The 15,578-nt window shown below is 45.1% G+C and overlaps 1 protein-coding gene and 1 long non-coding RNA gene across 7 annotated transcripts in view; one reads left to right on the forward strand and one right to left on the reverse strand.

Annotated features, from left to right (window-relative positions):
- The first annotated feature begins 1,122 nt into the window (after positions 1-1,122).
- Positions 1,123-15,578, forward strand: part of LOC102978563 (zinc finger protein OZF) — an 18,230-nt gene continuing 3,774 nt past the window's right edge. The window contains exons 1-5 of one of the 5 annotated variants that reach the window (XR_008615487.1): positions 1,123-1,379; positions 4,711-4,746; positions 6,687-6,813; positions 8,038-12,390; positions 12,949-13,588. Coding sequence is in view for 3 of the 5 variants with exons in the window: in XM_024116995.3 (XP_023972763.1) it covers positions 1,347-1,379; positions 4,711-4,746; positions 6,687-6,813; positions 8,038-9,554 (1,713 nt within the window). In the remaining 2 variants the exon portion in view is untranslated. Of the gene's footprint in view, positions 1,380-2,687; positions 2,925-4,710; positions 4,747-6,061; positions 6,259-6,686; positions 6,814-8,037; positions 13,589-15,578 lie in introns of those variants that run through there. The other 4 variants (XR_008615486.1, XM_024116995.3, XM_028478374.2 and 1 more) reach the window with 4 other exon arrangements.
- Positions 13,587-15,578, reverse strand: part of LOC102978360 (uncharacterized) — a 21,258-nt gene continuing 19,266 nt past the window's right edge. For both annotated transcript variants that reach the window (XR_008615491.1, XR_008615490.1), the window contains one exon: positions 13,587-15,085. This is a non-coding gene — a long non-coding RNA (uncharacterized lncRNA). The remainder of the gene's footprint in view (positions 15,086-15,578) is intronic.

Here is a 15,578-nt window from a genome sequence, read left to right on the forward strand (position 1 = left end):
TACCTTTGGTAGTGTATATATGTCCCTGCCACTCTCTCATTACGTCCCAGCTTACCCTACCCCCTCCCCGTGTCCTCAAGTCTATTCTCTACGTCTGCGTCTTTATTCCTGTCCTGCCCCTAGGTTCTTCAGAACCGTTTTTTTTTCTTAGATTCCATATATATGTGTTAGCATACAGTATTTGTTTTTTTCTTTCTGACTTACTTCACCCTGTATGACAGACTCTAGGTCCATCCACCTCACAACAAATAACTCAATTTCGTTTCTTTTTAGAAACCATGAACTTTTGATCTGGGCCAACCTGCAAATATTCCAAGGACACTGCAAAAACGCCTGCAACTTGCCACAATAATGGGCTTATACCTCCCTCTAGTGATACGCTTAGCACTCAACGCTGTTCAGCAAAGACTAGCTTCTGCAGTCAACTCCAATCAAAATTCTTTGTAACGCAAACCCCTCTTTGCCTTTAAAATCTCCTGACTTTTATTCCCCAGCTGGACACCTTTTGGGTTGTCACTTGAATGTGTGTCCGCAATTGCAAATCTTTGATCCCAAGCAAATGTGTCATGCTTGATTAGTGCCGCTCAGGTTTACTTAGGTCCACAGTATCAACGACAGACTTCATTATCTAATTTTATATACTTATTCTCTTAGTCAATGATGAAGAACACAGGGATATTTAGTTGCATATAATTCCCTTTTTAATTTTTTATTCCAAAATCTTATTGACTTCATTTTTCTTACTTGAAAATTCTTCCAAGATTTTTATAAAAACAACAACAAGAAGTAGGACTGTGGCTACTTTCAGCCTTTTCACAACTGGAATCCTTTTTTGCTAATCCTGTATCAACTTTTATGTTGAGAAATGAGAGTTAAATCAGAATTTTGTAAAGGTTATACATAAAGGCTTTGCTGGGTCTACTTTGATGTGTTTTTAATTTGTACTTCCCTCAAGAACAAGGTGCATTAATGCCCTGGGGATTTTCACATCACAAACCGGCTGCGAGGGGAACTACATTACCCAGAACAATGTGCGGACCGGCCTTGTTCTCCCCTCCAACGAAGGCACCAAATTAGGGCTCTTCCGGATTGTGAAATAACCAGGGGCGGGACTTCCGACGTCTTTCTGATGGCGTTTGTTTGGCTGCTTTTGCTGCCGTCTGCAGGACCCGAGGCTCTAGGTCACTCGGTGGAGCGGAGCTTAGAGAAACTGGAAGGAGCCCGAGGGGGCGCCGTCCACACTGCCCAGGAGTGAGTGGGTTGCGGAACCCGCTTCCGGGATTTTCGGCCTAGGTCTCCGCCATTATCCCGCGCGTCTCCTGGCACCACCGCGCCCACAGGGTCCTATGTCAACCAACGCAGTGCAGGACCCGGCCCAGGTGACTGTTCCGCCCCCCCTGACCCAAACCCTCAAGCCCCCGGGGAGGGTCTCCTGCTCAGGGCACTGGGGTTCAGTCCCCCGCTTCCAGAACTTTAGGTGTGCGTGTGTGGTGGTCCCATTTCTGACAGGCTGTGTGACGAAGTGTGGAGCGTGTTAAAGGCTATGGCCTTGGCCCGTGCAAAGCCTTGGAGGTGCTCAAGGGCCGGGAGCATTCGGGAGTCCAGGACTTAGGCTGTCACCACATTGACATCAGTCCGCCAGTGACCTCCCACAGGGCAGGAGGTTCTTTCTGCAGGGACAGGGCATTTAAGGAGGAGTCAACAATCTGCGTCAACTAAGCCAACAGTCAGCATTCTGGGAACCATGGAGGGTTGTGAATAAATCAGTACGACCCTCTGAGTTTTAAAGTATTTCAAAGGCTGCTCAGGGGAGAACAGACTGGGGAGGGGGAGCTGAGGGTGAAGGCAGGGAGACCTGGGAGAGCCTAGTGCATTCCACTCCAAAGAGTAAGGTGGCTTCTGGACCTCAGTGGTGCCTATGGAAGTTGCTGACCTGAAACAAACAGGCTGCACGCTATTTCACTTGCAAAGATGGGGGGTTTTGTTTATTTTGGGGTTTTTTTTTCCAGAATCATCAGGGAATTGCAATTGGGGTGTGCAACCAAGGTGAGCTAAGACTTTTATAGAGATTAAAGAAGGAAGTTAGAAGGGCTGTAGTCACCAAAGAGTCCATGGCTTTTCATTGGCCAAGTCCTTTCCAGGAAAGAAGAGAGTCTTTCTTCTTCCTTTTGGATACTGTTATTGTCTCAGGTGTCTCAGCCCTCAGTGAGGGCTCCCCCTTCTGGTGTGCCAACTTTAATTGAGGTTTCTGATTATTAATTTTTTTACAAAGGAATTTAAGTAATAAGATTCCCAGTAAACCTTAAAGATAATTGGTAGGATTTCCTGGTGCTGTGAATGTGGCTCCGAGCTAAAGGACAGACTACAGTACAATAAAGGTTTTCTTTTGGCAGAGCATCTGGGAAGACTTGAGACCAGACTGATGTGAGAAGTCAGTTTTAGGGAGAGATTAAAAGCTGGATTCGGGACATGCTGTTTCTGAGATCCCAAAGTTGAGGTAACAATAGGAGCTGCTGGAATCTGTAATCTGGAATTGGGGGAGGAGGACACTGGTGGACTGATGTGCATGTGGTGACAGTCTAAGTCCTGGACTCTGGCCATACTGTTATTGTCTCAGGTGTCTCAGCCCTCAGTGAGGGCTCCCCCTTCTGGTGTGCCAACTTTAATTGAGGTTTCTGATTATTAATTTTTTTACAAAGGAATTTAAGTAATAAGATTCCCAGTAAACCTTAAAGATAATTGGTAGGATTTCCTGGTGCTGTGAATGTGGCTCCGAGCTAAAGGACAGACTACAGTACAATAAAGGTTTTCTTTTGGCAGAGCATCTGGGAAGACTTGAGACCAGACTGATGTGAGAAGTCAGTTTTAGGGAGAGATTAAAAGCTGGATTCGGGACATGCTGTTTCTGAGATCCCAAAGTTGAGGTAACAATAGGAGCTGCTGGAATCTGTAATCTGGAATTGGGGGAGGAGGACACTGGTGGACTGATGTGCATGTGGTGACAGCCTAAGTCCTGGACTCTGGCCATGTCTGGACTAAAATTTAGGAGGGAAAGTCTTGTCACTTTTCTGTGCAAGAGGACCTCAGATGAAAGTAGAGAGACCTGGGGCTGGAGGGCAGGGCAGAGTAGGTGGGACTTTCTGAGGCTGCCTGAAGATGGGAGGGTCCTGTGATTCCAGGGCTTTCTGGGGAAGCAAGGGTATAAGGAGTAAGGAGCCTTGCCTGGGATGGAGATGGAGAAGGAGGTGTGACATGTAGCTTCACTGCTCAGAACACTCAGCCGACTGTCTATTCCTCGGGGAGCCAGAAAAAGGTCAGCCAGGGTGGTGGAGCAGCTCAGGCCCAGTCAAGGGCACACGTGCCTCAGCTCTCCCAGGAAACTACAAGGTTAAAAATGTATAGATTTAACAAGTTAATCTTGTATAAACAAGTAATAACTGCTTAAAATGAGAATATATGTCTGTACTATAATAATATACGTATGTTTAGGTTTTGTTTTGGGCTCTTCACCTAGAGCTCTGAACCCCTTGGAATTTCCTGGATTTAGGATTGTTTTTTGTTATTCACAACTAGCCTCTAATCACACAGGAGTTTGACTTAGCGTGGGTCCCCTAGATAACCTCAGGATTGGACTTGTGACCAGGAAAATAAGGTGAATAGAAGGTTAAATTTTCATCCCCACATGGGACCTCCCAAGGATCGGGAGGAGCTGGAGATTAGGTATAAAAACTGCTGAACAATGAAATTCAAGGTTCCTTCAGATTGGTGAACACATTGAAATGGTGGAAGTGCTGGGAGGGTGGCATGTACTGAAAGGGCCTGGAAACCCCCTGCTGCCCTCCATCCCCCCCACCCTGAACTAGATGTTGCTTCCATTTGACTGTTCCTAAGTTGTATACGTTACAGTAAACCAGAAAAAGTAAGATAAGTGTTTTCCTAACTGCATGGGTCATTTTAGCAAATTATCAAAACCGAGAAGGGATTCATGGGAAACCCTGAATTTGTAGCCAAGTGGGACAGAAGTCCTGGTAGGCTGGGGACCAGGGATCGGAAATGGCTTCTCAAAAGAGGGCAGTTTATGGGCCTGATGCCTTAAACATGTGGATTCTATCACTAATTTCAGGTAGTGTAATAATAGGAATGAATTATAGGGCACCATGGTGGTGTCATAAAATTAGATAATTGGTGGTTAAAAAAAGATACTTTGTCTCAGTAACCCTTGAAAGACATGGAAGAAAAACCTAATTTTCAAAAACATTTATAGAAATCTTAATCCTGTGTTCTGTAATAGCTGAATCTTAGCATGGGAGAGGTAATAATGCATTTGGTATGTACACGTTATGAGATAGACATCCTAAGTGTTGCCGTTTACATGAAGACACTGAGACTCAAAGAGGGTGAGTCTTTTTTTTTTTTTTTTGCCAAGCCCCGCGGCATGTGTGATCTTAGTTCCCCAACCAGGGATGGCACCTGGGCCCCCTGCAGTGGAAGCTTGGAGTCTTAACCACTGGACTGCCAGGGAACTCCCAAGGACGTTGAGTCTTTGTCTAAGCCTTTCGAGTTGTCAAGCTATAGCTCTGAAGACTGAGGATCTGAGGTCAGAGGTCAGCCTCAGATGATGCATGACCAGGAAAAGGAAGGGAAGAAACAGCTCAGCCTTTACATCCTCACCATAATCACCTTTACCTCAGATCCTCCCTCTTTTCACAGGTTCCCATGGTAGCAGCATTTATGGTCCCTGGACAGGTAAGTGGAAGAAGCCCCAGTACCTACCGAGACATCATCGCTACCTCTGGTCCTGACAGACAGATATAGGAGACAGTGTTGTCCTGGGATTGTGGATCCTCAGGTCTGGGCCCTGGTGTCATCTCAGGCACAGGACCATTAATCAAAGCCAGAAGTTGTACAGAGGTGTTCCCATGTGTCCAGTGGAGGTCAAGTGGTGACATGTCCTTGGGCACAGCCTGGAGATGAGACTGAGAGGGGAGTGTTCAGCGAACTGCAGGACCCATGACGTAGGCTGATAAAGACTGAGGGCATGAGTCATTCCTGGGATGGCGGCCTGAGGAGCTGGGCCTCTCCTGAGGGGGCGGGTCCATGCCACGTTGGCCGCAGAGGAGGGAAGTGATCTGATGCTGGGTCTGAACAGGCTGCTCTGCCTGCCGAGAGGAAGAAGACTGGGGGTGAGGGTGGAGCCGGGGGCCCAGTGGAGGGCACAGTCCTGGTGAATGTCGATTGTGACTGAATCCTGGCAATGGCTCTGTAGCAGGAGAGGAGGTGAGTCTCTGAATCTCATTTGTGGTAGAGCTGATTTTCTGCTGTACAGGATGAGGGAGAGTAGTCTGACATGACCCCAGGATGTTTGCCTCTAGGTGACGGTGGGGATGCCATGTCTGAGACGGGAAGTCAGAAGTAGGAGTAATGGACAGAAGGACTGTCCAGAGTTCTGTGTCCCCATGCTGAGTCTGAGATATGGCTGGGGTGTCTCGCGGGGGGTGTCAAGTGGGCCACTGGAAACACACACCTGGAGTTCAGGGAAGGTGGGGTTCAGGATTGAAGATCCCCGACAGGTGGATGGCATGTGGACCAGGTCAGATTCCAGGCCCTCAGGTCATGTGTGGGTGCCATGAAAGTTGTAGGGTGGGGAGGGTGTTCTCCGTGGACTGGCTCGACTCCCTGGGCACGGGGACAGGGGTGGCTGTCATCACTAAGATGGATGAGGCAGTGCAGTGACCATGAGTGTGTCGGGGGGTGGGAGTGGCCTCCAGGGAGGTCCTGGTCGTGGCACAGGATTCGAAGGGGTGGATAAGGTATGGATTGAGAGGCAAAGCAGGAATGGAGGTCAGATGACAGGGAGGTAAGGCCTGGGGCATTGTTTCCCCTCCACAGGCTCAAAGTCTTGTGATGACTGCTGTTGGAGCCTGAAGAGAGAGAGACTGGACGACAGACCAGCTGAGGGCAGTAGAGCGCAGCTGGGACAGGGTCTTGGGCTGGGCCGGGGGGGGGGGGGGGTGGGGGGCTGGGCTTGGAATGAGAGGAGCAGAGAGAGGAAGGAGTGAGTGGTGCGGGGTCAGCACGTGGGACACTGGAGGACGAGGGCTCCGGGCATCTGACCCCGCACGATGTCTCGGTGCTGACGTGGGAACAGGGAGCAGGGCCAGGTAGGGGGACGGAAAGCAGTGCTGGGACCACCTGTAGCAGCGGGTCCCGCAGAGGCCTGGGGAAGCACCACGTGCTGGATGGAACGTGGGGAACACGGTGAGGTGCCGAAGGCCCGGGGCCGAGGTGGTGGCGTGGGGTGGGTTGAGGGTCACGGTCGGGCACGTGAGGGAGTTGTGACCCTGCAGGGCTGGGCAATGGAGAGGGAGGGAGTGTGAGCATGGACTCTGGGCCTTTGTCCCCAGGCTTTACTCCAGGGGGCTGAGCACAAGTGTCATTGTATGTGGTGTGATCTGTGTGATCTCAGGAGAGTCGACTCTGAGGAGAGTGGCTGGGGGTCTGTGTGGCAGCCCCAGAGCATCTTGTGAGACTGCTTGTCTCCCTAACTGAATGACGTAACACTAACAGGTTCCTGTGGCATCAGGACCTGGTGTGTCCTCTGAGCTGGGTCACTGGGGTGGACGACCATGACCTGGGGGTCCTGGTTGCAGAGGCTGCTGTGAACTCACTTGTCCCCCTCATGACAGGGCCATGTGATCTTTGAGGATGTGGCTGTGTCCTTCTCCCAGGAGGAGTGGGGTCTCCTTAACGATGCTCAGAGACTCCTGTACTGTGATGTGATGCTGGAGAACCTGTCACTTATAGCCTCCCTGGGTAAGGACCCCTGTTCCCACACCATCGCCCCGTATGGGACTCCGCCCTTCTTTTTGCATGGCTCACTCCGTCCTTCCCAGCCTGGACCTTGGACACTGCTTACTTCCCTGATTCCCTGGCACTTGAGCTGCGTTCCCCCCACCCTGTGTGTGTTCAGCCCTGTACCATAGGCTCTGAAGCCTTTCACAGAAGCCTTTGGTCTCAGAGGCTTGAAGCCTGCCCAACTGATGCCACTTAGCTTTGCCACCGCTTGGTGTGTTGCATGTTCAGATGTGTGCAAGATTCGTGTCACACGTTCTAACCCTTTTTTTTTGCACTGCCTGTTTCAGGAATTACAGACACTTACATGGTCAGCATTTGTGGTCAACCCTAGATTATTTTTGCAAGACTCCTTAAGGTTCTTCTAGTGATACATTTTATTCCTGAAGTCTGTCATAGGTTGGTTCACTCTGGGCCAGTGTCTTTCTCCTAATGGCCCTATTTTTCTCTGAGGATTTGATCTGGTAGGGGTCATAGTCACCCAGCCTGAGCTGAGGGGTGGAGGCAACCGTGGGTGCCTGACGAGGTAGGCCCCTCTCTAGTCATAGGAGGAGGGTTAATTGCATCCTGAGCCTGGTGAGTAGGAGCTGTAGGAAGGCATGATATCATTGATGAGTTCTAATCCTACAGGGAAATGTCCTTTGCTCTCTCCTCTTTCAATGTCAAGACTCATCATGCTCATACTTCATTTCTTAGTGTCCTCCACACCTCTCCTTTCCCCCTCTCTGCACTGTTCTCCCATTTTATGTATTTTGTATATTGTATATGCATATCCTTAATGTATCATGAGAGGTACATGTTCATTTATATTGTCTTTGAACACTGATAGTCAGGTGTAATTGCATTTTCCTGGATTGAGAAACACATTCTACAGAGCTGACACTTTTCACCACCAGAAAGTCCTGCTGAAAGCCATTGGCCGAGGAGTGGGTTGTTCTAGCCTCTCCTCCCGCCACAGCACCACATCCTGGTATCCTGTGTTCTTGCTGGTTTGAGACATTTCCTGTTCTGTGACCATCAGAGGCCTAGTATTGCACAGTATCCCCTTCTATCACTTGACCCTTCCTCCCTTGTTTTAATAACAAACCCATGGGCTTATTCCTACATGTGTCATACACAGATTTGTAGTGGGCTCCTGTCCTACCAACGTCTCCATACAGTTTATCAGCATTTTTGTGCTTTCAGGGTGTTGGCGTGCAGTAGGTACTGAGGAGGCCACTTCTGAACAATGTGTTTCTGTAGAACAAGTGACACAAGACAGGAATCCAAATCCAGACCTATCTATCCTGAAGACTCTTACTTCAGATACGGGTACCCTGGTAGAGAAAGACGTTTTGTACCTGGCTGAGCACCAAGGAGTGCATCCTGGGCTGAAACCATCCTCTTCTGGGGCTTGTGGGAAAATGTTCACTTCTCACCTACAACAGCACCAGAAGCAGCCCAGTGGAGAGAAACACCTCAGCAGGGAAGAGAATGGGGCCTTGCTTGTGACAAGCTGCAAAGTCTTTTTACCCGACAATATGTTCACATGCGGAGAGGCTGAGAAGGCTTTCCTAGGCAGCTTGGGCTTTCCCCAGCACCAGCCCTCCCACGATGGACAGCATCCACGTAGAAGCAGGCAGAGCAGGGAGGTCTCTCACCCTGGGCAAGGGCATTACGAGTGCAGCGAATGTGGCAAAGCCTTCAGTAAGAAGTATAAATTCATGGAGCACCTGAGAGTTCACACAGGAGAAAAACCTTATGGGTGCACCGACTGCGGGAAGTTCTTCAGACTCAGGGGGGGTCTTTCTCATCATCGGAGAGTTCACACAGGAGAAAAGCCTTTTGATTGCAGTAAATGTGGGAAAGTCTTCATCTACAAATGTAAACTTGTTCAGCACCAAAGAGTCCACACTGGAGAAAGACCCTATGAGTGTAATGAATGTGGGAAAGCCTACGCCCGCAAGGATTCACTTGTCCAGCACCAAAAGGTCCACACTGGAGAGAAACCTCATAAATGCAGTGAATGTGGGAAGCTCTTCCTTTACAGAAATAAACTTCTTGTGCACCAGAGGATCCATACTGGAGAAAAGCCTTTTAAGTGCACCGAATGTGGGAAGTCCTTCAGTTATAAAACCAGTCTTATTATCCACCAGAGAACCCACACTGGAGAAAGACCTCATATGTGCAGTGAGTGTGGGAAAGCCTATGTCAACAAAAAAAGTCTTATTGTACACCAGAGAATTCACAATGGAGAAAAAGTTTATGGGTGTAAGAAATGTGGGAACTTCTTTATAAGCAGCTTTGCCCTCAATAAACACCAGAATGTTCACACTGCACAAAGGCGTTATGAGTGCAGCGAATGTGGGAAAGCTTTCAAGAGGAAAATCAGACTTGCTGAGCACCAGAGAATCCACACTGGAGAAAGACCCTATGAGTGTAATGAATGTGGGAAAGCCTTCAAGCTAAAGAATACACTTGTTAGCCACCGAAATGTCCACACTAGAACAAAGCCTTTTCAGTGCAGTGAATGTGGGAAGCCCTACAGTAACAAAACAAGTCTTGCTGTCCATCAGAGAATCCACACTGGAGTAAAGCCTTTTCAGTGCAATGAATGTGGGAAGCCTTACAGTTACAGAACAAGTCTTATTGTCCACCAGAGAATCCACACTGGAGAAAGGCCTTATGAGTGTAGTTCTTTGTATGTAGCTCCAAGCTCATAAAAAAGAGGAAAGTTCACACTGGAGAAATGCCTTCTGGACTTATGTGTTCCTTCACTTGAGTTAATATCTAGCACCACAACTCCTGTGTTGTAGAGTAGGTGAATGTTTAACTTATGTGGGGTCAGTCAGACTTTTTAAAGTGGTAGTATCCTTTTACAGTCTCGCCAGAAACACCAGAACCCAAGTTCCCATTCTTTCCATTCTTACCAACACTTGGTATGTGCAGGCTTTCTGACCTTTGTGACACCATAGGTGTATAGTGGTATCGAGTGATTTTAATTTGCATTTCCCTAATGACATGATGCTGAGTGGTCTTCCATGTGTTAATTTCCAGCCATATATTGTTTTTGAAATTTCTGTTCATTTGATTTGTTGTTTTAATTACTGAGTTTTGACATTTCTTCATGAATTATTAAGGTCCTGTAATGGAAACACTTAGCCATACATTCTTCCAGAATTGGTCTTTTCAATCACTTTTCCAGAGAAAAAGTTCTTAATTTTAGTGTAGTCTAATTTGTCCATTCTTATACTTTTTCCCTTGTTTCTTCCTGTAACTTTTATGGTTTAAGGTTTTTATTGATGTAAATGAATCATTTTCAATTAATTGTGGGAGTTATTTTTTAAAATATAGATACCCAATTGCTGCAGTGATACTGATTTAAAAGATTATACCTTTTCCCCTGAATTGCTTTTGTATCTTCATCGAAGGTCAATCATTTATGTATATGTTTATTTCTGGAATTTCTATTCTGTTGCATTTATCTACTTTACTTATGCCAGTATTTTCATCTATTAACTAATTTGTTTTTATAGTATGTCTTGAAATCAAGGTTGTATACTCCTTTGACTTTCTTTTTTTTTCAGTCATTATAACCTTTCTTGGTTCTTTGCCTTTCCATATGAAGTTTAGAATCCACTTTTCAGTTTATACAGCACAAAAATCCTACTAGGAATTTCACTGGGATTGCATTTAGTCTTCAATTTATTCTTATTTTTTGGCTGTTCCGCACAGCTTATGGGATCTTAGTTCCCTGATCAGCAATTGAACCTGGGCCAGGGCAGTGAAAGCGCTGAGTCCTAACCACTGGACCTCCAGAGAATTCTCCTAATCTTCAATTTAGAAAGAAATACTGAGTGTCCCAATCCATAAACATGATACATCTCCTTTTATGTAGATCTTATTTAATTTTGATGGAAATGTTTTTAGATTTCTTTTTATAGGTCTTGCATATGTATTTTCTACATTTGATAATATTGTGAATGGGAATTAAAAATTTTTTTTTCTTTGTGAAATGTTCAATGCTAGTACACTGAGATATCAAACTACGGATAGAAGTGAGCCTTCTTAATCCTACAACATCTACAAAGAGCTATCAGAAATACTATACCTTTGAACCATTATTAAACTATTGCCATTAGAATAAAAGGAGGACAGCTGCTGATTGTTCTCTTATTCAGTATCATCCTGGAGTTCCAATTTCATTCAATACAAAAAAAAAAACGGCAAAATAATGAATATGTAGCAATTGGAAAGGAAGAAAGAAGCCACCTAAAATATGTCTTCAGTTTTCATCTTTACTATGAATCCAAATGTGGACACTCATTTTAATGCCTCAACCCATCGTAAACTCATAATTTTTTCATCACCCATTCGCTGACCTTCTTACTTCCTTAGAACCCATCACCTTCTATTACACTATGCAACTTAATATCATAGAAGAACTGCTTATTTTATTTTTCTATCAAATACAGAGTAAGTTCCAGTAGGAAAATATGTATTTACATGTTGTGCACTGATACATTCTGTATTCCTAGAAACATGTCTGAAACACATACGGTACTTTTTTATTTTTGGCCTCACTGCACACCATGTGGGGTCTTAGTTCCCGGACCAGGGATCAAATCCTTGCCCCCTGAAATGGAAGCACAGAGTCTTAACCACTAAAACGCCAGGCAAGTCCCCCATGTGGTACCTACTGACATCTTAAAATACAGAACAAAATGATAATGCACATTTAACATTCATTTGCACAACTGTGGGTATACTTTATAACTCTCCTCACCCTGCCTTTTCCTTCAGTTTTACTACCATGAATGCTCTGAGTTATAGGAAGAAATTATGTTTTGTGAAAAGCCTTTAAATCTACTAAAAAATCCCCAGTAGGCATTTTAGTGGTTTCCTTCTCTCACTTATTAGATGTCAGGTGTTTTTTTTTCCCCTCACATTCCAGTGGGATTTTGATTATTTCAAAAACCAGTTTTCCACCATCAATTTCTGCCACTCCTCATGGATATCTCATTAAGCACTTTTATTATTATTATTTTTTAGTTTATTTATTTCTTTTTGGCTGCGGTGGGTCTTCGTTGCTGTGCGCGGGCTTTCTCTAGTTGCAGCCAGTGGGAACTACTCTTCGTTGCAGTGTGCGGGCTTCTCTTTGGGATGGCTTCTTTTGTTGTGTAGCAAGGGCTCTAGGTGCGTGGGCTTCAGTAGTTGTGGTGCATGGGCTTAGTTGCTCCGTGGCATGTGGGAACTTCCCGGACCAGGGCTCGAACCCATGTCCCCTGCGTTGGCAGGCGGATTCTTAATCACTGCACCACCAGGGAAACTCTAAGTACTTTTTAAAGCTCTGGGTAGTTACACAGTCTCAAATGTTTTTCAGAGTTTGTCTTCTCTCTCCATATGCAGACACTGTCAGTGCACTTACAGGTGATGTAATCAGTTCCAAGGAGCAGATGACATAGTGGGGTTCTAAACCTTTATCTCAGGCTTACGTGTCCCCATTGCACACTCAGATGCTGGCAAGGCATCCTTGTTACGGGAGCAAATACACATTTGGTAAGTATCTCTTCAGGTATCTGATTCTTAGAAAACATTTATGTCAGGAAACCGGAAATTAACTATTCTTAAAATAGATTTCACTTCCTGAGGTCAGGACAATAAAAAAGGAACCACCTTAAATAGGTTATATATATAGATATAGACAGACATAAGAACAAAGGCATAAAAACAGTAAAGGCATTTGCTGAGCAAACGAGAGGCATGTTGCCCCTCATCAACGTCCATCAGAAGTGCCTGACACTTCCCCTCTCTCCTCAGTTGCATTATTTTGAAACTTGTTTCACTGGCTTCTCACTAAACACACTGATCATAAACAGGGTTCACTGTAGAGGCTTCAAGATAAGGTAGGTTGTGAGTAATAAGGTGAAGAAGATGAGCTCCTACTCTGAGTAGATGCCTAGTGTCTGTGGTATCTGCTGATGAGGGGCATGTTGTGTCATGGAGACTTTAATGATGTGTCTCTAAATTTTTATCCTTGGCAGAAGGCTGTTCATTGCATCTCAAGTACTTGGATGTTCTCTTTATCATAGTAATCAACACTCTCTACCCTCCTAGGGCCTTCGCTTCCATTCCTCACCTATAAAAATGGATCCATTCTTCTGTCATCTGTATGTCTATCATCCACCTATATGTCTATCATCTATATATCATCTTTGCCTTATTGTGATTTCATCTCAATGACATGTCCCATTTGTAAGATAATTTTCTTAAACAGAAAATAAAAATTTGGACCAGACATCCTCTTAGAAGAATGGAGTCACCCTGCACTCAATGAGAACAGGGCATTTAATTTAGACCCTTCCTGTGTCTCTGCAGGACCTCTATGATCAGGGGAAGTTGTCAATCATTACTACCTGTGACTCACTGGAGGTCTTTCTTTTTTTTTTTTTTGCGGTACACGGGCCTCTCACTGTTGCGGCCTCTCCCGTTGCGGAGCACAGGCTCCGGACGTGCAGGCTCAGCGGCCATGGCTCACGGGCCCAGCCGCTCCGCGGCATGTGGGATCCTCCCGGACCGGGGCATAAACCCGTGTCCCCTGCATCGGCAGGCGGACTCTCAACCACTGTGCCACCAGGGAAGCCCACTGGAGGTCATTAAGAGTGGATTGATCCACAACCTCAGCAATGTCATGGTTGTTAGACTCTCAGGTTTACCCACACTCCCAAATTCCCAAGGGAAATTCTACTGGCATATGTTTTTTTTTTTTTTTTTTTGTTTTTTTTTTTGTGGTATGCCGGCCTCCCTCTGCTGCGGCCTTTCCCGTTGCAGAGGACAGGCTCCGGACGCGCAGGCTCAGCGGCCATGGCTCACGGGCCCAGCCGCTCCGCGGCATGTGGGATCCTCCCAGACCGGGGCGCGAACCCAGTTCCCCTGCATCGGCAGGCGGACGCGCAACCGCTGCGCCACTAGGGAAGCCCCTGGCATATGTTTTTGTTATTTAACTTCATCTTGTGATTCTTATCAAGATTTCTGGTTCTTTCCTTTGTCCCTTATTTTGCTTCATTTTCTAGTTTTGTAACCTGTTTTCATCACACTGGTGATATTTTTTACTTCAACCTTAAATAGTATTATAAAAATAATATTTACTATGAATATTTTCAATGAACCCACTGGTGTATAAAGTTAAACTGAATAATGACATTGATACACTACACTCCTTCTCCCTTACAAAGTCCGCATCCCAGAGAAGGAACACTTCACAATTGGTGAGGATCTCTCCAGACAGAAATGACAACTTCATACAAATATTCGATAAGATCTCGGAGAACACCCCCAACCACTGGACCACCAGGGAATTCCCTCCCTTGGATTTTTTAATTGAAATATTTATTGTGAAAATCAGTGATTCACATGCAAGGGTAAGAATGCAGAGAGGGAGTTCCCTGGTGGTCTAGTGGTTAGGATTTGGCGCTTTCACTGCCGTGACCCAGGTTCAATCCCGGGTTGGGGAACTGAGATCCTGCACACCTTGTGGCACAGAAAGGAGAGGACAAAGGAAAGGAAAGGGAAGCAAAGGGAAAGGGAAGGGAAGGAATCAGAGAGATCCTGTGTGTACTTTACCCAGTTTCCCCAATAGTAAGACTATATTATATCACAACAATGATGTTGACGTTTATACTATCACCTGATCTTATTCAGATTCCTCTAGTTATACTTGTTCTCAGCTGTGTGGTTTTATCCCTCTTTTTTTTTTTTAGTTTCTATTTTATATTGGGGTATAGTTGATATCCCTCTGGGTTAAGCCACTTTCTTTATCCTGGATATACCATCAAGGCAACACACAATCTCTCTCAGTTTTTCTTCCATTTTACTTTTGATGTTAATGGATTTTAAAATTCCATTTTGATTGAGCATTGTTTGTTTAAACTTTATGGAAAATACTTAAATTTGTACAAATTCAAAACTACAACACAAGAAAATTTCATCACTTTCATTCCTGTCCTTCCAATCTGTTAAATCTCTATCCCTATAGTTATACTCTTCTACTTGACTCAAAAAACATGGTATATTTTATACACTGTTCTGGACCATAGTTTTTCACTTAAGAATACATCCTGGTAAGGGAACTCTTGACACTGTTGGTAAGAATGTAAATTGTTGCAGCCACTGTGGGAAATAGTATGGTGGTTTCTCAAAAAAACTAAACATAGAATTACCATATGATCCACCAATTCCACTCCTGGGTATATATCTGAAAAAAACCAAAAACACTAATTCAGAAAGATACATGCACCCCAATATTCATAGCAGCATTATTTACAATTACCAAGATATGGAAGCCACCTAAGTGTCCATCAAGAGATGAATGGGTAAAGATGTGAGGTGTGTGTGTGTGTGTGTATACACACACACACACACACACACACACACACACACACACACTGGAATACTACTCAGCCATAAAAAAGAATGAAAATTTACCATTTGCAGCTACACGGATGGACTTGGAGGGCATTATGCTAAGTGAAATAAGTCAGACAGAGAAAGACAAATACTGTATTATATCACTCATATATAGAATCTAAAAAATAAACTAATGAATAAGACAAAAAACAGTCTCACAGATAAAGAGAACAAACTAGTGGTTACCGGAAGGAAGAGGGAGGGGCAAAATAGGGATAGGGGATTAAGAGGTACAAACTACTATGTATAAAATAAATAAGCTACAAGGATATATTGTACAA

The sequence above is a fragment of the Physeter macrocephalus genome, chromosome 17 (assembly GCF_002837175.3).
Source record: "Physeter macrocephalus isolate SW-GA chromosome 17, ASM283717v5, whole genome shotgun sequence".
In the NCBI taxonomy this organism is placed as follows: Eukaryota; Metazoa; Chordata; class Mammalia; order Artiodactyla; family Physeteridae; genus Physeter; species Physeter macrocephalus.